This window comes from Lolium rigidum, chromosome 2, assembly GCF_022539505.1.
Source record: "Lolium rigidum isolate FL_2022 chromosome 2, APGP_CSIRO_Lrig_0.1, whole genome shotgun sequence".
Taxonomy (NCBI): Eukaryota; Viridiplantae; Streptophyta; class Magnoliopsida; order Poales; family Poaceae; genus Lolium; species Lolium rigidum.
Window position 1 is genome coordinate 49344667 of NC_061509.1, and position 25674 is coordinate 49370340.

At 44.3% G+C, this 25674-nt stretch overlaps 2 protein-coding genes across 2 annotated transcripts; both read left to right on the plus strand.

Annotated features, from left to right (window-relative positions):
- The first annotated feature begins 9419 nt into the window (after positions 1–9419).
- On the plus strand, positions 9420–20383 carry LOC124691719 (probable histone acetyltransferase HAC-like 1). The gene is made up of 16 exons (XM_047224992.1): positions 9420–9649; positions 10062–10167; positions 10293–10566; positions 10952–11452; positions 11894–13677; positions 14042–14338; positions 14430–14708; positions 15493–15621; positions 15703–15903; positions 16058–16200; positions 16281–16593; positions 16749–16888; positions 17701–17779; positions 17865–18254; positions 19324–19541; positions 19648–20383. The coding sequence occupies exons 1-16, from the start codon at positions 9435–9437 to the stop codon at positions 19754–19756; spliced, it is 5178 nt and encodes a 1725-aa protein (XP_047080948.1). The 5' UTR covers positions 9420–9434; the 3' UTR covers positions 19757–20383.
- Positions 20384–22891: 2508 nt separating this feature from the next.
- On the plus strand, positions 22892–25668 carry LOC124691721 (ribosomal RNA small subunit methyltransferase H). The gene is made up of 5 exons (XM_047224996.1): positions 22892–23263; positions 23433–23708; positions 23800–23868; positions 24445–24637; positions 24901–25668. Exons 1-5 carry the CDS (start codon positions 22892–22894, stop codon positions 25293–25295), a joined length of 1305 nt encoding a protein of 434 aa, XP_047080952.1. The 3' UTR covers positions 25296–25668.
- Positions 25669–25674: the final 6 nt, after the last annotated feature.

The following is a 25674-nucleotide window of genomic DNA, read 5'->3' on the forward strand; positions in this document are numbered from 1 at the left end:
CCGTCAATTGTTGATCTCCAGAAATATTGCATTCTGACGGTGCCTTTTCCAGCAGAATCCTGACTCCGGTGAATGATTCTCCAATAATCATGAAACATGCAAAATAGATGAAATAACATAAGTATCATCTCTAAATATGGAATATATCAATGAATAACAGTAAATTATGATATAAAATAGTGATGCAAAATGGACGTATCAGTTGGGAATGCCTTAAGTTCCCCGTCCTATGAACGAATGGTGCTATATCGTCTATGATGGATTGAAGGAGTTTGGACTGAGGTTTATACACCAAATTAGGGTAGGTGACCAATGGCGCATACGAAACCTAAACTCATCCATCACTTCAAATAGGTGGGTATGCGGGGCCGTGAGAAAGGACAATGATTGGCTTGGATCTTATACTGGGCCTCACACCAAGGAAATGTGGATGTGAAGGTATGTCCGGTTAGCAACAAGGATAAGTTGTCTTATGAGAAAAGTAACGCACCTCTGCAGAGTGTATTGAATTGTGGCTTGCCACTCCCTGTTTCGAGAAGGAACTACAAACGCGGCATGAAATGAACTATGATACGTTGCAAACGTATCTATAATTTTTGATGCTCCATGCTTGTTTTACACCAATTGCTATATGTTTTGTTTACACTTCATGGCATTTTTATGCATTTTTGGAACTAACCTATTAACAAGATGCCACCGTGCGAGTCCTATTTTCTGCTGTTTTTGTATTTCAGAAAAGTTGTTCTGGAAATATTCTCGGAATTGGACGAAACAAAAGCCGAAGTTCCTATTTTTCTGTCACGAAGACGGAGTCCAAAGGGGAGACGGAGAAGAGCCGGGAGGCGGACACACCACCCCTAGGCGCGAGCCCCCTGGTCGCGTCTAGGCATGGTGTGGGCTCCCAGGCACCCACCGACGTCGCCCTTTCGCATATATATTGCCCGCGATGCGAAAACCCTAAATCAATCAGCCTCCATCCATGGAAAATTTCGTAGCTCCGCCGCCATCGAAGACAAGTTTCGGGGCCGGCACCCTGCCGGGACGGGGAATTGCCCCCGAAGCCCTCTCCATCGACTCCACCGCCACCTTCATCGCTGTTGCTGACTCCCATGATGAGGAGAGAATAGTTCTCCCCTGAGGCTGAGGGCTTTACCGGTAGCTATGTGGTTTATCTCTCTCTCCCATGGTATGATCTCCGTGTGATCATGAGCTTTGTAATCTAGTTGAATAAGTAGATGTTACTCTCCGGAGACACCTTGTCCCACGGTGTGAAGGTGACAGTGTGCGCCGTGTGTGGCTCTTAGGCTAAAGATTACAGAAATACTTATCATGAGTTATAATTTGTGTTGGATGTCTCTATGAAATTTTGGTGTTTGTTAGTACTATCTTTGGATGCTCAAAGTGATAGAGTGGGGTGTCCCTAGGTTTGGAATGCGAACTTTAAGGTGTGCTTTTGCAGCCCTACGCGGTGAATTGGTGTTCGTTATCCAACCGGAGAGTGATTCAGAGTAGCATAGTGAAGAGAAGATATTTATGTATTCAATTATGATATCATTGTTGAGAGTGTCCACCAGGAAAGTAAGATCCCTAGGCCTTGTTTCTAAGCATTAAAACACCATTTACAACCAGTTCTGCTACATGTTTGCTTGCTGCCATTTTTATTTCAGACTGTAATTACCACTTATAATCATCCATATTACTTATATTTCACTATCTCTTCGCCGAACTAGTGCACATATACACCTGAAAAGTGTATTGGGTGTGTTGGGGACACAAGAGACTTCTTGTATCTTAATTGCAGGATTGCTTGAGAGGGATATATGTGACCTCTACCTCGCTGAGTTCGATAAACCTTGGGTGATTCACTTAAGTGAAACTTGCTGCTGTTCTACAAACCTCTGCACTTGGAGGCCCAACACTGTCTACAAGAATAGAAGCGTGCGTAGACATCAAACTCCATGAAGTTCTGGTCAACATGTGAAGACCGACGAGGATAGTTTTTATAATAAAAGCAACCATTTGAAGAAATGTTTGCAAAACATGCATTCACCCGCGATTTCCTGATCATTAATCATAGCTAGTGTATCAAACACATTTTATTTTGAATTTCTTGAGTACCTTTGTACTCACCCTTTACTTTGAAACCCTTGCTAGACAGTGAGACCGAAGAAGGAGGATACACAATTTATCGACATGTTGTTTCAAATGTCCTTGGAAAGGCCTACACACATACCCTACCACTCGATGCAGGTTTTGACAACGATTGTAGTGGGTTTGTTCAGTACAGATGGGTCCCAGAAGCACCAGAGGGCAGCTATGAAGTCATCTATGATGATCCTGACCTGACGGGCGGAGTGGAAGGTGTAGACTACGACATACTTGCTCTATCTTCCCACCTCTACCATCTTCTTTTGCAGCAACTTTGGAAACAAAGTACTCCATGGCTGCCGCCTCTTTTAGTCACCGAAAATACAAATGCCTTCTCTATAGCATCTCTGAAAAAACCTGCTTTGTCATCCGTCACCTTTTTCAACCGTGTCGCATTGTCCTTGCTTCGAGCACTACAACTAAAGTGTAGTGCTACCGGTATACTACCCAATTTTTTCCATCGCCCTACAACTACCCTCTTGTTTTATCGCTTCACGATCACCTACAAACACTGGATTTTTTTTGAACCGTGCCACCAGAGTAGCACTTTTACATTACCCGAACAACGATTTCCACACAAACACTTATGCAGTAATTCAACAACCTAGATATTGTACTATTACTATAATATTTTAACCAATAATAATACTCCCTCCATCCGTAATTAAACGCCCACCCGCAGTTCATATTCGTTGTTGCAAATAACCCCTTGGTACATCTAAAACGTATGAAATTTAGCCTTAATCTGATGAATCCAAAATCGCATCTTGTGCTCGTCCTCCCCGACGTCCTCCCCGCCATTCGCCGTCGATGGGGGCGAGGAAGGAGCTTCCTTCCCTCCGCGTCCTTCAGCTCCCTTCCCTCCGCGCCCTTCAACTCCCTTCCCTTCGCGCCCTTCAGCGTCCTTCCGCGTTCTCCGTCTTCCACTTGCTGGAGCTCCATGTGCGGCTCTAAACCCAGCGGTCGCCGCCTGCTCTAAAGTTGCCGCCGCGCCGTACCAGCTGCCGCCGACGGCTCAATCCCGCCCAACGCGCCCCTCCTCTCTCTCTAACACCCCTGCCCTCTCAACGCGCATCGCCGCGTCGCAGTCCCCCTTTCTCCTTGTTGCAGCATCGTGTTCCTGCTGTCTCCACGCCGTCCACAATCCTTGGCCATTGGGTCTTGAGGTACGAGCTTGTGAAAGGATCGTATGCCGCACCTAGAGGGGGGGGGTGAATAGGTGCTAACCAATTTTTAGTTCCTTTTCAATTTAGGCTTGACACAAAGGTAAATTCTCTAGATATGCAACTAAGTGAATTTACCTATATGACAAGGTTATCACTAAGCAAGATATAGCTACACAATATATAGGAGATAGAATAGGATAGAGGTAACCGAGAGTGGAGCACGCGATGACACGGAGATGATTCCCGTAGTTCCCTTCCTTTGCAAGAAGGTACGTCTACGTTCGGAGGAGTGTGGTCGCTACGAAAGCCAGACCAACAGTCACGAAGACTTCACTCAGATCTCTTGTGAGCAACGCCACGAAGGCCTAGTCCACTTCCACTAAGGGATTTCCTCGAGGCGGAAACCGCGCCTTTACAAGGTTCTTGGGGCACACATCCACAACCGAATTGGAGGCTCCCAAATCTGTAACAATACAACAATCAACAACAACACATCAACACAAATCAACTAGGGAACCAAATAGGAACACTAGCATGAGATCCCTCAAACAAATGAGGGGAAATGAAGAACGCTTCGGTGAGGATGTAGATCGGTGGCTTCTCCTTCGAATCTCCAAAGATCAAGAGCTTTGGTTGGGGGAGGAAGGAGATCTTGCAAATCTTGTGTTCTTGAGGTGGCTCTAATGGAGGTGAAGCTTGGCAGATTTCTTGTGCAATGATTGAGCAACTTGTCCCTTTGGAGAAGAGAGCTATTTATATGATTGGAGCTCTCGGATCCGACCGTTTGGACCATTTCTCGTAACACGGAAGTTCCGGCCGGGAGGGCCGGAAGTTCCGGCTGGCACCGGAAGTACCGGCCAGGAGGGCCGGAACTTCCGCTAGGAAGATTCTTCGTCAGGCAACCTGTCAGAAAAGATAGGGGCGGAACTTGGGCGGAACTTCCGGTGACCGGAAGTTCCGGCCAAGTTCCGGCTAAGTTCCGAAAATCCACAAATCGCTGACTTTCGGAACTTGTCCAGAAGTTGGGCGGAAGTTCCGCTTGACCGGAACTTCCGGCCAGCATCACCGAAACTTCCGGCCAGAGAATAAAACCTGTGAACAGAACTGCGCTGAAGGGCTTCTGCCGGAAGCACTCGGGCGGAACTTCCGCCTGCCGGGGCCGGAACTTCCGCCGTAAATAAAAATACCTTCGAACTTCGGAACGTGCCATACCATTTCACCGATCAAGTATATTTCTCGAAAACCTGTACCTGTCTACATCAACACACATAAAAATATAACTAGTGTTGACATCAAACACACAAAACCCAAAAGGGCGTGAAATGTTCTTTCAGCTTGTCCACCCTTGCTGCCGCTGAGTGGAATTCGTAGCAAATGGCAAGGGAACCAAGTCCCGAGATAGACGATGAACTTTTAATTTCCCCTGCGCCGGTGTAGGTCACTGTTGCTGCTGCTCCACCCCTGCTAAAGATTCTGAGAATGAAGAAATTGTTCCAGAAATCCATAGTTTATCACACTTCAAGGCATCCCACTCAAGATTCAGAGAAACTACGGACACTTGTATCTACTGCAGCATCAGGTACAGTATGAAGATACATTAGTCATGGTCTTTTTTTACTCCTGTAGAAAAGTCATAGTATATTGAACTATTCCATAAAATTGTTTGAACTATTTGCTCATTCGATGTTTCACCGTACATTGAACTATTCCATTAAAATAGTTTGAAATATTTGCTCATCTGATGCTTCAGAGTATATTGAACTACTCCAATGTTAGTATTGTTTGTGTGGTTACTGTTAGTATCTAGAGTAGCAATAAACTATTCCCTTCTTAAACGGTGCCCTTCTTGTATTGTTTAATGTTTTTGTGCTTACTTTGACAGGCAATAGCAAGAGAATGAGAATGTTGGAAGTACGAGAGAACAAGAGAAGTCTCAAAATTGATGAACCAATAGTTCTCTTCAATGCGTATGTTTCAATTTATTTGTACTTTTTCCTTGAGAAATTAAAGATGTGATTTGTAAAGGATGGTGGTGAAGTTAATTTGTTCTTATGAATACACATCTATTTGTTGGAGGAAATTGCTGGTGGCAAACTACATCAGATTGTTTCCAGGAGGAAGAAACTACCTCTTGACGCATTGGATGTGTGGAAATATAACCGGATGCGCAAAAATGATATCTTCTCTGAACCTTTGGTACACGGTAAGCTAGTAAGATCAATTCAAATGGTGTATTATTGCATCCAAAAAATAAAGCATGTCATTCCCCAATCTCACTCTGTTACATGCATGTGTACTGACCTACATGCTACCTACATGGCTGAATTCCCTCGGATGAGAGCACATGCTGGGATTGATGAAGCTCAAGATGGTGTCCATGATCAACCTGATGAGGAGATGCTAGAGAAGCTGAGAGGCATGCATGGTGTACTTGATCTCAACTTCAGTCCAGCACAGCCGACAGGAATGCATGGTGTACTTGATCTCAACTTGAGTCCAGCACAGCCGAGAGGCATGCATGGTGTACTTGATCTCAACTTCAGCCCAACACATATGAGAGGGTCGGATGGTGTATTTGATCTCAACTTAAATCCATCACAACAGAGAGTCTTGGATGATGTCCCCGATCAACGCGATGAAGAGATGCAAGAGCAGAAGAGAGTCTTGGATGATGTCCCCGATCACGCGATGAAGAGATGCAAGAGCAGAAGACAATCTTGGATGATGTCCCTGATAGACCCAATGAAGAGATGCAAGAGCAGCAGACACGTTTGGATGATGTCCCCGATAGACCCGATGAAGAGATGCAAGAGCAGCAGACATGCTTGGATGATGTCCCCGATCGACCCGATGATGAGATGCAAGAGCAACAGATAGGCTTGGATGGTTTCCCTCGACATTCAAGAAAGGAACTCACAAATGAGGAAAAATATGGTGCCTATTTTGCCTTGGAAGTGATCAAAAGAAGAGATGGAGGGTTTCAAACAAAGGATAAACTACTCATAGCAAGCATGCTGAACACAAGCATACGAACAATTGGGAGGATTTGGACAACATCCCAGGATCAGATTGAAAAAGGGCTAAGAGTTGATGTATCAAACCAAAGGAAGGGACATGTTGGCCGTAAGAGAAAAGATTTGGAACTTTCGAGGGTAACAACAATCCCACTGAATAAAAGGAGAACGATTCGATATCTAGCAAAGTCTTTGGGTGTTAAGCGCTCAACCTTACACTTAAGGTTTAAGTGGGGAGAGTTGAAGCGCCACACTAACAGCCTGAAGCCGTTGCTGATAGAAGGTAACAGGATGCCGAGATTAAAATTCTGCCTCCCTATGCTCGATGAGAACTCCTTGACATCTTCCCAAACAACATTCAAGGATATGGACAACATGGTCCACATAGACGAGAAATGGTTCATTATGACTAGGGAGAGGAACACATACTATCTACACCCTCAATAACCTAAACCCTTGCGCACAATGAAGAATAAGAACAACATTGGAAAAGTGATGTTCTTAACTGCGGTTGCCAGGCCAAGGTATGCTTCTTCAGGTCTCTGCAGTCCCTCACTGATAACAGAGCACCAAACAATATCAGGGAGTTGATACATGGCGTGGAGGAAGAATACAGGAACTACGAGGTCAACAAACTGTCTCGAAGCTTCCTCACACTACAATCATGCATGATTGGGGTAATGAATCAAAGAGGAGGGATAGAATATGATTTACTCCACATGAATAAAGACCAACTCGAGGCACAAGGAAATCTTGGAATCGTTCTAACTATCTCGGTGAACCTACTTGTAACAACCCGAGACCTCATACGAGCAGCAGAGGTGGAAACTAAGAAGCACTCACCGTCCCTTCCTACCAGTAAGCACCGCAGCTCCAAAGACAAGGGAAATAAGGAATTTTACATTTCATTCAAATCAAGTTCGTAGTTGTGGCGCACGGTTCCCCTGTCATGGCGAAGACAACGGATCGGAGAGCTCGAGATCTATGATGGCGTAGACCTCCTCTTCGCTGTGCCGCCGAGGAAGCTACGGCGCAGAACAATAAAAATCCCTCTTTCTTAGGGCGTCGGGGGAGGTGATGAATAGGCGGAGGCTGCGGGGATGCGGAAGGTAGCAGGGATGCGGAAGGTAGCGGGGATGCGGGGGTTGCTGGAGGAGCGGCGGCGACTGCCGGAGGGAGCGGGGATGTGATGGTTGCCGGAGGGATGGAGCAGCGGTGGCTGCCGGAGGGATGTAGACGATCGGGGAAGAGGACAGGACGAGAGTGGACCGAGGGTTCGTTCGGAAAAACATTAAGGATTTTTTTACAAAACTGCCATTTTCGTGTTTAAATATGGACGGAGGGAGTAATATAGAATAGCAAGGGCGCGTTCGTATCGCCACATTGACCATCCAAGACCAGGCAGCGACCACCGATCGCGCCCTGTGTGGAAGTAGCGACGCCCACGGTGAAGATCCAGCTGGAGTGGGTTCCTATGTCGGAGTGGAATATCGCCATCGTGCACCCCCTCCCCATTCTGCAGCGACATGCGACGCACCACAGGTTGTTGACACCCTCCCCATGGATCACCACGAGATCGTCGGGATGGTCGGTGGCGGCAGCAGTCATGACCGGGCCGTGGAATCCGCGCAGGGAAGGAGGATGCCGAGTTCCGGGGCTACGGTTTCAGGTGCTGGGCTCCCGTTCCTGTGACACGAGATCGTTGGGCTTGGCCCAGTTGGCCGCGTGCACGTGCGGGACGACGGAACACTCACATTCTTGTTTAGGTAGTAGAGATAATTAGCTGTGTAATTGGTGGAGTTTCCTTTCTAATGGTACTCAATTCTGATGGTGCGGTGATTCCTTTCTGATTTCCTTTCTGATGGTGCGGTGATTCTATTCCCTGATGGTACGGTGACTAATTGTTTGAAGGCGTGGTGGAAGGGCAAAATGGTCATGTGAAAATATGTAGGACGAAATCTTCGACCGGAGGAAAGAGAACCAATTCCTCCTTTTTATACAGTAGAGATAGAGATAGAGATAGGGATATAGATAGTAGAGATAGAGATAGAGATAGGGATATAGATAGTAGAGATAGAGATAGAGATAGGGATATAGATAGTAGAGATAGATAGAGATATATAGTAAAGATAGAGATAAAGATAAAGATTTTAACCAAGAATATAGAGTAGGGCGCGTCGAATCGCCACATTGAGCATCCATCCCTTGGCTGCTGCAAAAAACCCCATCTTCCCAGGCCGGGCGCAAGAACTAGGAACACTTGGCAACACAGGGTGTCGACGCTCACCCGGCAGCTTCGGCGCACGTGCGGCAAAACACACTATCACTGGAAGTGCTGCTGCTGACTCAGCCTCAGCCTCAGCCTCACCCTCGGGGCCCCCCTCCCTCTCTCGCACGCGCGCCCCAGACTCCCAGAGCAGCAGAGCACGCCTTGCCGTTTTTGCCACCAAATCCTCCACCCTCCCCGCTCCGCCGGCCCCAGCGCCGCCGCTCCCCGGCCCCACCCCGCAGCCACTCCGGCTCCGACTCGCTCCCTTCCCCACGGATCCGCCTAGATCCGCGATTGGTCGACGTCCCCGTTCTCCCCTCCTCTCCCCTTCCTCCTCCCCCTCCCCGCGTCGACAATCTCCTCCCCAAATCCCCAATCCCCGCCCCTCCGGCCGCCGCCCGCCCGCCGTCGTACGGAACCCGCCTCCACCCGACCCCAATCGCTGCTTTTTCCCTCCACCCGCGCCCGCCCCCGTCGGCCTCGCCACCCCGACCCGAGATTCTAGGGTTTCGGCCGGGACACTCCAATTCGCCGCCTCGCCTGCCCGGCTCGCTCTCCCGGGTCTCCCGGGTCGCCCCGCCAGGGTCCTGATCGCCGCTCCCCCCTCGCTCACTCCCTGCCGCCCACCGCCCGCTGCCCGCCGTCTGGTACACTGTTTTTTCAGCTGAATTGGGCTGGGTTTTGTGTCTGGCTAGGTCGTCCCCTGCACCTGAGCCTCTGGTGTGTGCAAAGATTGCAGCTTTCCGAGGTTCCAGCCTTGGGTGGCTCCTTCCTTCAGCTTGCTCTGCGCTGGGATGACTGCAGCGCCGTCCTGACGCCCAGCTACCACCAAAGAGGATGAATGTGGGGCAGGCCCCGCACCTGTCCGGCCAGATGTCCGGGCAGGGGGCGCAGATGAACCAGGTCGTCGGCGGCGGCGGCAGCAACGGCGTTGTCGGCGCCGACGGGATGCCGCTGCCCCAGCACCAGCAGATGCACGATAATGCCATGGGCCTTGGCGCCGGGATTGATCCCCAGTTCATTCAGATGCGCAACAGTATGCGCGAGAAGATGTAAGCGCCTCTTCCTCTGGTATCTTCTTTCAGTCACTCGCTGCTCTTTAAAAAAACTTACTTCTTGCAGCCACTTGGCTATTTATTTGGTATATGAATATTTGCTAGGTGTTAATTGTACCCAGTTAGTTTAGTGAGGCCTGTCCATACAAATTTTATTTATACTGCACATCACACATAGTATTTGCTAGGCATCACTTATTTCATTCCCAAAATTACCGAGGTGATGACACACTACCAAAGTTAATGTTTGCCCTTAAAGTTCACAAGACCTTTGCACATAAAATTTTGGAATTGGTCTTGCAGTTGAATCACCATCCCAGCTAAAAAAAACCTAGTTTTGCTGCCACGGCCGATGGTTTCAATCTCATAGGAATATTTTCTAGTCTGATACTTGTTCGTAAATTGCCAGATTTGACTACATAGGAAGGAAGCAGACATCAGCTGACTGGAGGCGAAGGCTGCCGGAACTCGCGCGCAGGCTAGAGGAAATCCTGTTTAGAAAATCCCCAAGCAAGGTATTCTTCTCTCTTGCCCCTTCTCTCTTTTGTAATTATATATGGTTTCATGAAGCAATCAAACCCCTAGCCGACCAAAACTGAACCTTGAGCACAGTTTCATCATTTTCTGATTGTTTGGGCAGGCTGAGTACTACAATATGATGAAGGCGCCAGTGGAGCCACAGCTGCAGTTTGCTATCAAGACCTTGAGCGCTCAGAACCAACAGAATCAGCAAAACCAACAAATGTCAAGGCAGATTGGATCTTCCTCTGGTTATGGCACAATGATTCCGACACCTGGTATCACGCAAGGTGCAACTGGAAACTCTAGAATGCCTTATACAGACAACATGGGTCTTTCGCAATCTGGTGCGGGCATGGTTCCTCAGAATACCAACATGGGTAACTCCATGCCAGGTGCAGATTGTTTTACTCAGCTTGTGTTGATATCCTTAGGGTTGTGTGTACCGTCACTTTTGGTACTTTTTTGTAGCCTGCTTTAAGCTTCTAGCCTAGGAATCTCGTACCGGCGTATATTTGGAAAAATGCAATCTTTCTGGTAGAAGAACACCAACATGTTTTGAGTCTAGCTTAATAGCTTTAAGTTAAAAAAAATCCAGAAAATACTTCTATATCCACAATCCAGTTGGAGCATGCAATTGGAGGTCTCCGTTGTTTATAACTGGAAAATTATTTGCGAGAAACTGAAGCCATGTGGTGCTGTGGCAGCCAACTGTTTTGGTCTCATTTTTCCGTCCGTCCATTTTACATGGCTCTACTAATTTTTAATTGCTCCTTACAGGTTCCATGTCTAACGGCTACCAGCATCTAACTACCAGTGCCCCACTAAATTCTACCACAAGTAATGTCCCATCTACGATGGGTCAAATGGGTATTCAGCGACAAGTAACCCATATGATCCCAACTCCTGGATTCAGTAATCAACAAAACGTACCTGCAAATCCCGACTATTCAAATGGAACTGGATATTTCAATGGTGAGTCGGCTATGACACCACATATGCAGCAGCAGAAGCAATTTACAAGCAACCAGAATAGCCATCAAATCCAGCATATTGGGGGTCACAGTAACTCTGCAATACATTCAAGCATGTTGGACAATTCTTCTGCATTTGGTTTATCAGATGGACATGTGAACGGTGGAATGGGGTTGCATGGGTCAAACACACAAATTACAAACAGAAATGCAGCACCAGAATCATACATGAACATGTCCTCTTTTGGCAGTTCGCCCAGGCCTTTGCAACAGCAGTTCAATCAGCTTCCTACGCAGAGAATATCAAGTATGCTCACTGATGCGTCCCATCTTTTATTGCCTTATCATCGCGACTTGTGTCATAAACTTGATGTCGTGTTTGTGAAGTGCAAATCAAAAGCTAGTGATGGCTTGATTATTCCTTAGCAATATGTTCAACTTCTAATTATCTAAGTCATATATTGTACAAACTCTGTTAGAGCATTTTCTGTTATATAACAGATAAAAAATAACACACAACTGCTTACTTTAGTTTCTTCTTGTTGTGTAATTGGCTTTATAATTAATTAATGTGTTGGCTAGAGTCCTTTAACCCATGGAGGGTAGAAGTGATATTGCTTCCACCTTGGTACCAATGATGTGAGCTTGCGTATCGACAGACACACATGGACATTCATGCATAGTGAAAATGCAAAATTTATATTATTACCGGATTGTGACAAAGTAAATTGTGTTTTGTGTTGTGCAGCATCAGTTGACATGGGTGGCTCTGGAAGTTTCTACGGTACTGGTTCTTCTACTTTAACAACAGCGAATAATCAGAACATGGGTGCTGCAAACTACCAGTCTAGATCAAGAATGAATTCCATGTTGCTTACCAATCAGCTAAACATGCAATCCATGCAAGCACAGCCTCAGATAAAATCTGAGGTTTTGGATCAGTCAGAAAAACTTAATTTTCAGTCATCCCAGTTGACTCAGGAGCAACTGCTCCGACAGCAGCTCTCAATGCAGCAACAGCAGGTGCAGCCAAATTCCCAGTTTGTGCAAAACCAATATCATCTTAATCAACAGCTGCCAAATTCACAACATCAGCAAACTATGCTGAGGAGCAATTCCTTTAAACAGTCTCAACTGAACTCCAGCCATTCTATGCAAATATCAGAACAGGGATCTCTGGCACACACTGAGTTGGCATCTTCACAAGCTACTGAATCTGCTGCACTTCAAAATTTCCAGGGTCAGTACCAGCAAAGAAGTGCACATGATAATGTCAAGGGAGCGCAGCTGTTTGGACATCTTTCTGGATCTCAGAACTTCAGTGCTTCTGGTTCTCATGATTCTCAGCCATTGTTGCCCCCTAATCAGCAGCTTGATGTCAGCTCGAATGATGTCAGCTATGTCTTGAAAGGATCACAGCCAGAGCAGATGCAGCAGCCCCAGTGGCGGCCTCAAACAATGGAAAAGGCTTCTATCACTAGCAATTTATCTCTTGAAAAGCAGATACAGGATGACTTTTCTCAGAGAACAATGGCCCAGGACGGAGCACAGCAGCCATTTTCATCTGACTGGCGTGTTTCTGGTTGCGCTGTGGCCTCAGTTGATCCTGCATTGCCGAAGCTCCCTACTGGTGGATTTGAACAATCTGCTGCAAATATCAATTATATTCGTCAGTTGAAGTGGCTACTGTTGCTGTTTCATGCAAAAGGATGTTCTTCGCCTCTTGGAAGTTGTAAATTCCCTCGCTGTGCTCACCTGCAGGAATTTGTGAAACATTTGGACAACTGCCAACGAAAAGATTGTCCTCAGAAGAAGTGCAGTAAGTCAAGAATGTTAATTCAGCATTATAAGACATGTGTTGATGAGCAATGTCCTGTATGTAGTAATGTAAAGAAATTTTTGCGCCTCTCAACTGAACAGGCAAATAAGCAAAGAGCCCTTGAGCCTAAAGTTGCTCAGCAGAATATGACTCAAAGAATCATGAATGGGGTAGAAGGTGATATAATGGACATTGACCTAGTTTCTGTTGAATCCTTTGATGGTCAACAATCTGTTCCAAAACGTTTGAAGGTGCGGCCTGCATCACCCAATGTCCCAGAGCATGAAATACTTAGGGCTTCCAATCCTAATGTGATCCCAGGGTTTTTGCCAGAGGAAACACATCCTGAGTTGCTTGAGCAAACTAAAAAGATGCCGTACCTGAAACGAGAGGCGGATATAAAGGTTGACATGCGACCTCTGCAGAATCCTGTAAAGACCGGTTATGGTACTGATGGAAATGTGCCTACAGCGAGGCATAATGTGATTCCTGGTGTTTCAAATGAGATAAAATCTCATGTCAAGCAAGAAATCTTGTCAATTGACAAAGAACCAAGTCAAAATATCCCTGAGGTTAAGAATGAAACAAATGACTCAGCAGACGCCACAGCGAAATCAGGAAAACCAAAGATAAAAGGTGTTTCATTGACTGAGTTGTTCACTCCAGAACAAATTGGTGCACATATAGACAGTCTAAGGCTGTGGGTTGGCCAGGTATGTCTTTTATTTGGAAATAACTTGCTTACTGGGTATTTTTTTTCTTCCAAAATCACTAGATCAGTTGTTATGTTTGTGCCTTTTATTGTCCTTGTTTAGCCACACAAAAATTCGAGAGTGTCCTGTTTGTTTGTTTTTCCAGTGGGAGACAATAACTTTCCTCTCTTTCTCACATAAAATCTAACTACTGTGTATGCTTACACAAAAATTTACCTGGCTGTTGCTTTACTAAACTTTAATTAGTTGCACCAGAAAAATTCTACTTATCTGTATGGGAAACAATTGTCATGATGATACTTGTATTGTAACCCTAATATTTGTTTTTAGAAGGAACCATTTTACATGTTTTGCCATTTGACAGAGCAAGGCTAAAGCTGAAAAGAATCAATTGATGGTGTCTTCCGAAAATGAAAATTCATGCCAGCTCTGCAAAGTGGAAAAACTTACTTTTGAGCCCCCGCCGATATATTGCTCCCCTTGTGGTGCACGGATAAAGCGAAATGCACCATACTATACAGTTGGTTCTGGTGATACGCGTCACTTCTTCTGTATTCCATGTTACAATGAGTCCCGTGGTGACACCATTGAAGTTGAAGGACAGAATTTTTTGAAGGCCCGGTTTGAGAAAAAAAGAAATGATGAGGAAACTGAAGAATGGGTTAGTTCTCATTTCTGTTATGGTAGTTGTATAACTATAGTTTTAGTTATTTTGTTGTGTACTAAATCTTTCTGAATGATGCATTCAACAGTGGGTTCAGTGTGACATGTGTGAGTGCTGGCAGCATCAGATATGTGCTCTGTTCAATGGCAGAAGAAATGATGGAGGACAAGCAGAGTATACTTGCCCGTATTGCTACATCAAAGAAGTGGAACAGGGGCTCCGCATGCCTTTACCACAGAGTGCTGTTCTTGGTGCAAGTGATCTGCCAAGAACTGTGCTTAGTGATCATATAGAAGAGCGGCTTTTTAAACGTCTTAAGCTGGAGAGACAGGCTCGGGCATCTCAGTCAGGACGTGCTTTTGACGAGGTTAGTGGAACTAAGTCTTGGTAGAAGTGCATATGTACTTTGATTATGTTTCTCAAAAAATAAGTTGGACCTTAATGCACATCAGTATAATGTATTACCTTTTGTGACAAAATATGCAGCAAGTGTTTTATAAGTGCCTACACACCATGTAAATATTTACACGTACTATTATATTGTCCTGCCTATGGTGTCGAATACTGGAGCCGCAAAGGAATAAAAACAGACCAAATGAAATATATCAACCAGGATGAACTAGCAGTTTATCTAACCGTGTACTCCCACCTGGTATGTAATAAGGTGTTCCATGTTGGAGAATTAGCTAGTCGAATGGCGATATGCTGTATGAATTACCCATATATTGGCTGGAAGGTGGTGGTACAACTTTGGATTAAAGGCTTATATGAAAACATACCAAGTTGTATTTCTCTAAAGCTTGCAGTGCTGTCATATAGTACAAACTTGTTTCAGCTGATTGTTTACAACCCAATGGAAAAAAACAGCAACAAAAATGGGCTACAAAAAGTGAGGGATGGCATGAAAAATCAACAACTATTGTTTTTTTTGGCAGTAGCATATATGAGCTTTGTATACGTTAAGTATATTCATATGTCTTGATGTTTTATGTTCATGTCTTGTTGAATTCTGATTATGCATTATAAGAGAGACGTGGACTTGCTGTAATTTGATTTACACGAGACACCATTCATTTTGGCATCATCGTGCACCATTTTGATAGGAACTTTCTCTCCATCACTTATAAATTCTAATTGTTCTGTATTGTTAGGTTGCTGGGGCTGAAGGTCTTGTGGTCAGAGTTGTTTCATCAGTGGATAAGAAAGTTGAAGTTAAACCACGTTTCTTGGAAATTTTTCATGAAGATAATTACCCGACAGAGTTTCCATACAAGTCCAAGGTAAGATTTTTTACCTGAAGTAAAAATATGGTGACAACAGACTTTAGTATCAATGATTCTGTTCGTATGAATGTTTGGCAGGCTGTGCTTTTGTTCCAGAAAATAGAAGGTGTAGAAGTGTGCTTATTTGGAATGTATGTTCAAGAATTTGGTGCTGAATGTGCTTATCCGAACCAACGTCGTGTTTATTTGTCATATCTGGATTCTGTGAAATACTTCAGACCTGAGATTAAAGCAGCCTCCGGAGAGGCCTTACGTACATTCGTCTACCATGAAATTCTGGTACGTTGCTGCATATGCTGAATTTTAATCACAATTGTGAATATTTTCTGTTGCCATGCTTGTCAGAACATTCCTGTATGAAACTATTAGATATGATGTCTTCCTCTTTGAGCTAGCATTTTCCCGATCTTACACCAGTTCTGTATGAGTGCAGATAGGTTATCTTGAATATTGCAAGCAGCGTGGATTCACAAGCTGTTACATATGGGCTTGCCCACCTTTGAAAGGCGAAGATTACATTTTATATTGCCACCCTGAGATTCAGAAGACTCCAAAATCTGACAAATTACGGGAGTGGTAAGACCTTTGATTGACATGTGTGCCATTCTGCTTACATCTAGCCCTGGTTGCATGATTTCTAATGTATTTACACTCAGGTACTTAGCTATGCTTCGAAAAGCTACTAAGGAGGAGATTGTTGTTGAGCTTACAAATCTGTATGATCATTTCTTCATTACTATGGGAGAGTGCAAGGCTAAAGTTACCGCTTCCCGTTTGCCTTACTTCGATGGAGATTATTGGCCAGGGGCTGCTGAAGATATGATCAACCAAATTCGTCAAGAAGAAGATGACCGAAAGCTTCAGAAGAAGAGCAAGACAAAGAAGATCATTACAAAAAGAGCTCTTAAAGCTGCTGGTCACACCGATCTCAGTGGGAATGCTTCGAAGGATGCTATGCTGATGCAAAAGGTAAGCTTATTCAGCGATTCTGTTGTATTTGCTGTTCTGGTGAATTAGTAATCATAACACTATTTCTCAAAACCCCCTCTGTCATTTTTGTGAAAATGTAATTAATTGTTTCAGTTGGATGACGCTTTTACTTGAATTCGGTTTGATGCATGCAGCTTGGTGAAACCATTTATCCAATGAAGGAAGATTTTATTATGGTCCATTTGCAGTATTCTTGTAGCCACTGCTGTATCCTTATGTCATCTGGAAAACGTTGGGTGTGTCATCAATGCAGAAGTTTTTACATCTGTGACAAGTAAGTCAATTTCTTAAATTCTGTATCCATATGACACTTGAGCTATAGAGCCGACGTGTGCCTCGAACGAAACAGGTTCTAGGCACTTATGTGACATAATTATATTTATATAGCAGCAGTTCAAGTAGCTTAGTCTAGCCCTCAAACTATTGTATCCTTGCACATCTCTTTGAAGCCACTGAAGATCCTTGGTCGTTTTGTTGCAACAAATCCTATCTAAACTTCTCTATAAATTAGGAAATGAAAATGCTTATAGGTAGATCTGCATTTTTATTCCTCCTGACACCCACAAAAATATCGCCGTGGCCATTGACTTCTCCTTGCCAATAATCCCCAGTGGCCATATCTCCTCCCCTTGGTCTTCTTGATCCTATCAGGCCTCTCATGGAGCGATGCCATCTCATCAAGCAGGCGGTTTAGGCGGTGATGAGGCTGACAGCCTATGAGCAAAGGCTCAGCAGCAGTCATTATCCAGCGTTCTGAAGGGGCAAATCTCCCCATACCCCATGCATAGAACTGAGTGACTCTTAGAAACCCTATATGAATGACCCCATAATCCTCTTCTGGAAAGGCAAGGGGGGGGGGGGTCTGATGCCCATCCCATCCATGGTTTCACACTAGGTGATGCCTTAATAACCCAGCTGTATTTGCTAGATTGTGATGAAATTAATTAGATGTGCTTGAAAAAGGGTGATATATGAGAGGCATCTTTGGGACAAGTTGTAGATATTCTTGGAACACGCTGTTTACGATAGACAGACCTTTACGTGCTTTAATGTTCTATTCGTGAAATTAGTATTTTCTTGTTGCAGGTGTTACAGTATAGAACACCAGCTTGAAGAGAGGGAAAGACATCCGAGTAACAGTAGAGACACACATAAGCTCCATCCGGTAAATAACCGAAACTCGTTTTTTCTTTGTCAAAAAAGAAAAAAGGAGGAATCACTTAACATATAACTTGATGTTCGTCATTTAGGTTGACATTGTTGGGATACCTGATGATACAAAGGACAGAGATGATATCCTAGAAAGCGAGTTTTTTGACACCAGGCAGGCATTTCTGAGTCTTTGTCAAGGGAACCATTACCAATATGACACCCTTCGCCGTGCTAAGCATTCGTCAATGATGGTGCTGTACCACCTGCACAATCCTACTGCACCAGCGTTCGTCACTACATGCAATGTCTGTAATCATGATATTGAAACTGGTCAAGGCTGGCGGTGCGAAGTTTGTCCAGATTTTGATGTGTGCAATGGTTGTTACCAAAAAGGAGCAGTCAATCATCCTCACAAGTTGACAAATCATCCATCTGCTGCCGATCGTGATGCCCAAAACAAGGAAGCTCGGCAAATGCGGGTTTCGCAGGTAAGCCCTTTTAGATGGTTACTAGCAGTAATTTGTTCCTCAATTGTTATGTCCCCCCTATCAATAATGAGGAATGCTGCAGTATTGTGGCACATTGGTGTGTAAAATTTGCTTGTACTTTGTTGTCCTAGTAATTCAGTCTTCACTTTGCAAGTAATAAAATAATAATAATTGAGTATTCACTTTGTCCATCTGCATGTTTCCTTTTATGCTATGCTGTGAGCAGTTTAGTATGTTGCATGATCCACGTTTACATCCAAAGTTCCAAACCAATCGAAGAACCTACTTCAAAGATCACAATGGCTTGGCGGCCCTAACCGATCTCGTTCCTGATGTGACACACCACTGTGGTGTTGAGCGACTCATGCTGGAATCCGTAGAGCTTGACTATTTGGTTATCGGAGAAGTTGAGCGTGTGCTCCATGCTTCGCCGGTCGGCGCAGCCTCGTAGCTCGCGCTGTGCTCCCCTCATGGCTTGTACCCAGCGAAATGCGTGACGAGCCACCACCAGCATTGGTGCCGATCCAGTTCTTGGCGCTGTAAACCAATTCGTCTCAGCCATGGAGCAGCAGGATCTACCACGTGTAGTACTTCCCCACGGGCCACGGCGCCTCGAACAACATGCTTGTGAACACTGAACACCACCTCGGAGGGGGAATTAGGCCGGAGTTGGTGCAGTAGGTAGTGGAGGGGCGGCAGCCATCAATCGGGGTGGCGGCGGTGAGGAGAACATGGATGACATCTCTGGAACGTGGGTTAGGGTTGGGGTCGGGACAGGGACGCCCGGTCCCTTTTTCTGAGTTTTTGTTGTCGTTTTGACAATTCCTTTTTCTGAGTTGCATACCGACAGCGTAGGTTGGCGTATTATATTAAATTGTAACGGAGTGGACGGTAGTGTCAGGTTAGGAAAGATATTTAGACTTGGTGTTAAATAAGGAAGAATTTTTTTCCTGCTAAAAAAAGGAAGATTTTTTACGGAACTGCATTTTGTTCAAATAAGGAATTTTCTTATCTTTAATCCATTTGTTAAGAATTATCTTATGATTTTCTTTTTACCATGATTCTGCAGCTAAGGAAAATGCTTGATCTTCTGGTACATGCCTCGACATGCCGCTCCGGTAGCTGCCAATATCCTAACTGCCGTAAAGTCAAGGGGCTATTTCGGCATGGGATGCAGTGCAAAACGCGTGCTTCCGGTGGGTGCGCCCTGTGCAAGAAAATGTGGTACATGCTTCAGCTCCATGCCCGAGCTTGCAGAGATTCCGGATGCAGTGTGCCGCGGTGCAGGTGTGTTGGCGCGTCTATGATTTGTCCCCACCTCTTGTTCTTATGCATATATTAGTATTTCAATCTGTTGAGTAACACCTGACCACCACATCTGAAAAACATACAGGGATCTCAAGGAGCACCTTAGAAGGTTGCAGCAGCAGTCTGACTCGAGAAGGAGAGCTGCTGTTAACGAAATGATGAGGCAGAGAGCAGCGGAAGTTGCCTCAACATGATTAGTTGCGTATGTACAGGTATATACTGTTGGTGGAAAGAAGATAGGAAAGTTATCCAGCTTCTCGGTCCTCTTGCGCCCCCACACCAAGGAGAAGCTTGGGATGGTTGAACTGGAGGATCCAGGGGAAGAAGCTGCTCAGATGGATTCTTTCAGGCGATTGTTTATCCTGGAGATGGAAGAAGACACTGGGCACTCTTCGCCGATGATTTAACATATGGCCTGGAAGAAGCCCACCTTTTTCCAAAGGGAAGGGTGAAGGGGGTTTGGCGCCCCACTAGGTGGTAGTAACTGTCTGCGCCCGTGCTGACTGTGCCGCTGATATCGTCGATAGGAACCAACCGGCCCAGCCCCCTTGGGTGTGGTGATTCTTTCGTTTTGACCTGTACTAGTTGGACTAATCTCTGTTTTGCTGCTTTGCCATGTATAATAGGTTTCTGGACCCTCTATTGTTGAAAAACAATGGTGTAGCTGTTTTGTGTCCCCCTCCATTTTAGTCTTTTTTAACCTCAGTCAGGAGGGGTATAGTAGGAAGTAAAAGGAATGGGGGATGTGCTCGGTCTGTTGATTTATGCCCCCCTCCATTTTGTAGGACAAATCTTTATTTGAAAGTATAAAGGAAAGTAATGCATATCTGTGTCCACCTTTTCTTGCTAGGGAATGCAAGATATTGAATTGCTCCAGCCAGATCATCAACATTGCCAAATCCTATTGCGAAAATTCTATTTTTCTCGCTGGGACGAATTTAGTTGTGCAGGCAGAAATTTGTAAAAATGATTTTGCTTTGCCTGAAATCCTCTGTCCCAGACTAAGCCTTTCAGTTCCTTGGAATCCAAACAGAGAATGCTGATCTTACATTAGCACCCAAGCTGTTTTCAAAAATGTTTTTATGAATACATATGGTACTTTTCCCAGGCATGCATATTATGTTTGGATATCTATTTTCAGTTCTTTTTATTACAAATTAAACAACTCTGATGATGTTTGAAGATTCAGTGGAAACTAGTCGACCTGTTAGTTCAAAATCCATTTGCAGACCCTGTTGTTGTGGTAGAACCAGCTTCACCAATAGCATAGACTCTATCAGTCGAAGAGATTGATAGAAGAGATCAGCAGGTACGAGGATAACAGAGACAGAGAGGTTTCGTCAGCTGAGACGAGAGCAGGGCCCTTTTTGAAATCAGAAATCAAAGGGACGAACCAATGTATGGTGTTCTTTTCTGAAACAATGGCAAAAGCTCAGCCCATTTCATTCATTATCAAGCGAGAAGGTTTAGAGATATTGCAAACCGACGCCCAAGGTGCCAAAAAAAAAGACTACTCTCCTGGCAAGATGTTCCCCAAATGTTTCGCCCTGCCGATGCGCCGATGCTCCAATGGGTTGCTTCCCTTAATGAAGATTGCTGTCGACATTGTGGAGGTGTTTCTAAAAACCGTATTTCTGTTCCTTTGGTTCCACATTTCCCAATATACGAGGATGACAAGGGACGGAATAAATCCCAATCCTTGACAGTGGTAAAAGTGCTCCAAAGGTTAAGATTCCAGTCATTGAGCTAACCCATTCTTTTATACTACCCCAAAATACGAGTAGAGAAATGACGAGCGAAGATGAGATGTACTCCGTATTACCGTTTCTGAACATTTTTATTTTGAACATTTTTTGCTCAAATTTAAATTTTGTACAGGTCTAGAATTTGTTTAAATTCAAATTTATTTAAATTTAAATTTACCCAAAATTAAATTTGATTAGGAGTTGTAACCACCAGGTTAGAGCTTGTATGATGTAGAAAGTGAAAAACTATGATACTCCCTCCGATTCATATTAATTGACTTCAATATGGATGTATCTAGAACTAAAATGTGTCTAGATACATCCATATTAGAGTCAATTAATATGAACCGGAGGGAGTACTTCTTTTGAGCGAGAGAACAACTAATGGGCCGGTCCACCTGGGTTGCCTTCAGGCGATGCGTCGCTCACCCACGCTGCTGAGGGCGGTATCCGCATAATTGTTGTTGTGGTTACATTGAACTGCGCAAGATAGCGCTGCCGTGTAGGCACCCGAGGTTGTATGGCTGTTGATGTGGAATAGATGTTGGACATCTGCTAGAGTACGTACAAAGAAAGAAGAGGACAACAACATTCCCCCAAGTGTGTGGTGTGCCTTCTGCAATCAAGTCTTGGAAGATGTTGGCCATCTGCTAATAAGATTTCTCTACATGAGAGAATTCTGGTTGAGGGATTCATGGCGCTACCACCTGGTGGTGAAGACACCATGAAAGAATGGTGGCGTGAAAATTAAGGCTTGTTTGATTTAAAGGATTTGAAAAACATAGGAATAGAAAAAACACATGTATAGTATGTCATGGCATATGAATTCCTATAGAAATGAAAAACACAGAACTTAATTGCAGATGTCATTTGGTTGCACCATAGAAAAAACACAGAAAATTTCTATATTCTAGGCTACACAAAAAATCTTAGAAATTACATGGTGTTGAAATGCGCACTATTAACTATAAAATTTGTCGGATTTTATTATTATTGTGTAGCCTAGAATATAAAGTGGTTCGTATTAAGATTTTGCATATATAGTACAAATTGCTAAAGTTATTGTACGGATAAATCTTAATATTAAGTTCTTTATGTTTTAAAAAATAAAAGGTACATTTTAAAGTACTAAAAAATCTTAATTCTTTAGATGTAACGAATGCATGCAGTACTTTAATTTGAAATTTATTTGTATTCTATGCTACACAAAAATGATAAAATCTAATATATTTTATAATTTGTCGCAATACTCAGATCCACATATTTATTATTTTATATAGTCTAAAATACATCGAATTTCACATTAAAATTTTGCATGTTTTGTGCATATTATCAGTAGCAACATCCACAACTTTTTTTACTAGTTTTTTAAAAACTTATAATATAACTTCAAAATTTTAAAATAAAGATCTACTCGTGTAGCTCAGTGTTCATTTGTCCACTCTTACTTCATTTCTCGTTTTTGGCCTGATATACACGTGGTAAGTAAGAAAATAGAATAGGTTAGCAAGCCGTCCATCCCTGATCGTGCGGCGCTCGCTATTTATCCGTTCATCGCGCCGTCGCGCGGGCCTCCTGACTCTCATGGCGATGGCAGCGCGGCGCCTCGTCCCCTTCCACCTCCGCCCGGCCGCCGCGCAGCCCCTCGCCGGCGTCGCGGCCGCTCCGCACCGCCGCAAGCACGACGCCGTCTCGTGCAAATCCGCCGGCAAGACCAAGCCGAGGACCAAGGCCAAGGACACCAGCATGTGGCGGCCGCAGCGGCGCGAGCTGGAGGAGCACCTCAAGCGGCGCACCCGCTCGGAGGGCGCCTTCGACCCCGACCTCTACCGGCGCCATTCCCACTCGCAGCACGTCCCCGTCCTGCTCGGCGAGGTCCTCGCCGCGTTCCGCCGCCCGCTGCCGCTCCGCTCCTTCGTCGACTGCACCCTCGGCGCCGCCGGCCACTCCCTCGCCGTCCGTAATCCCATTCCCTTCCCATTTATTTACGTTACTTCTGTCAAGCGCACAAGCTGCTCGAGTTCGGTAGGATTATGCCTCTACTTGCCGTGGCTTCAAATGCCGCATTCCCATTCGTGCCTATAAGCTGTTTGATGGAATGCCTCTTGGACTTGTGTAATAACAGATGATGGAGGCGCACCCGGAGATGGAGCTGCACGTCGGCATGGACGTTGACCCCTCTGCGCTGGAGATTGGTCAGCGCCACATTGAGGCTTTCCTTGCCAGTAGGACAAGGGATGAAGGAGGAGAGGATGCTTCGCAAGAGAAGCTGCGCGCCTACACTCACATCAAGAATTTCAAGTACATAAAGAATGTTCTTGGTGGTGTCCACGAGAGCTTTGCGGATGGCTCTTGTGGAGTTGATGGCATCCTTATAGACCTTGGCATGTCATCCATGCAGGTCAAGAGTTCAGTAAAATGTGGTGAAACTGATGATAGGCCTCTGGCATTTAACATGTGCAGATCTGAATTCGCTGTTGCACTGTATGCAGGTTAACAGGTCAGATAGGGGATTTAGTGTCATGCATGATGGTCCACTCGATATGCGTATGGACCCTAAGGTCAGTGTTGATTTACTCCTACTTACATCCTTACTTAAAATGCACCATCTATGAATGCTTTATGCTTCTTGCTAATTACTACAATCATAGTGTTGCATCTTGCATAAGGATTAAAGCAACTTAGATCTTATATTTCTTTGTCTTTGCTAAAAAGATATTTTTGTAGCAGATAGCACACGCTTAAAATATTTAGATGCAGTCATATTTAGAATGCCAATCACGCAGTCTATCTAGGAATTTGTAAAACAGTCACACCTTAGTTCATTTCTGTTGTGTTTCACTTTGACCATTTATTATGCACGAGTTCCATAGTAACTTTTCATGGCAATTATTATTTCTCTATGTAATATTTGCTAACCCAGGACAATATTTTTCTGTAGAAGCCCACACTATTTGCATATTAGAATTAATTAATACTCTATATTAAAATTTGTCAATCAAATGTTCATTTGTACTATATTGAACTCGGGTGTCAAATATCCAAAAGGAAAAATGTCTAATGGTGCAACTCAACCTAGACATTTGTTTTCTGTCCAAACGGTTTACTGCTTCTAACCAATTAGTAAAATTAGACAGGCAACTTTAACAGCAGAAGATATCTTAAATTCCTGGCCTGAGCTTGAAGTTGGGCGTATCCTCCGTGATTATGGGGAGGAAAGCAATTGGCAATCCCTTCAGAGGAGAATTGTTAAAGAACGGAAAACAGGGGGTTTGCATTCTACTGGGGAGCTTGTCAAACTTATCCAAAGAACATGTACCATTTCAGGAGGTATATACGAAGCTATGATTGTGATAACACGGGGCAAGGTTTCCTTTTATTTTTGTTTTTCTGATAAATTTTTGCTAATTTGCTAAAAAAAATGATTTGCTTGTGTACCATTGATGTATGCAAATTACTGCTTTTTTACTTGTACATTTTTCTCAAGGTTTATCTGTAGCATTTGCAATAACATTACAGAGGGAAGTAAATCAGTAGTTTTTGCAAGGCGCAGATAATTAATAAGAATCTCACAACAAGTTTATGAACTACAGGACGGCAAGGCTGGATTAAGACAGCAACAAGGGTGTTTCAGGCCCTTAGGATTGCAGTTAATGATGAACTCCAAATTCTAGAAGACACAATTCATTCTTGTTTTGACTGCCTAGCAACAGATGGCCGTCTTGCTGTGATCTCGTTCCACAGTTTAGAGGATAGAATTGTGAAGCAGACATTCCTGGAACTTATTCATGGAGGCGAAGCCGATGAGGACGTTGAAGACTTGGCGTATGCTGATATTGACGATGAAGATGAACCATGGTTTAAGCAGAGAGTACAAGGTACTAATGGCACTGTGCTGACAAAAAGACCGATAACCCCTTCACAAGAGGAAGAGAAACTAAATCAGAGGTGTAGAAGTGCAAAGCTCAGAGTTATCCAGAAGGCCTAAAGAATATCTCTGGATAAAAGGCCTGAATGATCACTGATGACATTGGCGCAAAGATCCGACGAGAGTGCCAAACATGTGAACGGCACCTCCTCATCTGTACTCCGTGATGCATAGACACAAGTTTTACCAGAAAATTGCGGATGAGTCGGAAGTCTTTGTTTTGTTTTCCTGGTTGATCAGGGACTTGGGAAGTAGAGGTTTAGGTCAGTAGATTAAAAGAACCGTATTTGTACCATTTTTTGACCTCACTCATGTATATTGTACTCTGTAAGTCACATTCTCTTGCAAGATACAATCAGATCTCTAGAGCAAAAGTTTGGACTTGGTACCGGGAGGTGGTTCAAGTAATATATATGTCATAAGTTACACTTTTTTGGGT

Coding starts and splice junctions, on each gene's coding strand:
- LOC124691719 (XM_047224992.1), top strand. CDS start 9,435: ATGAATGTGGGGCAGGCCCCGCACCTGTCCGGCCAGATGTCCGGGCAG. Junction 16,594..16,748: donor ATGCTATGCTGATGCAAAAG/GTAAGCTTATTC, acceptor TGATGCATGCAG/CTTGGTGAAACCATTTATCC. Junction 17,780..17,864: donor ACACACATAAGCTCCATCCG/GTAAATAACCGA, acceptor TTCGTCATTTAG/GTTGACATTGTTGGGATACC.
- LOC124691721 (XM_047224996.1), top strand. CDS start 22,892: ATGGCGATGGCAGCGCGGCGCCTCGTCCCCTTCCACCTCCGCCCGGCC. Junction 23,709..23,799: donor TTGGCATGTCATCCATGCAG/GTCAAGAGTTCA, acceptor CACTGTATGCAG/GTTAACAGGTCAGATAGGGG. Junction 23,869..24,444: donor ATATGCGTATGGACCCTAAG/GTCAGTGTTGAT, acceptor AAAATTAGACAG/GCAACTTTAACAGCAGAAGA.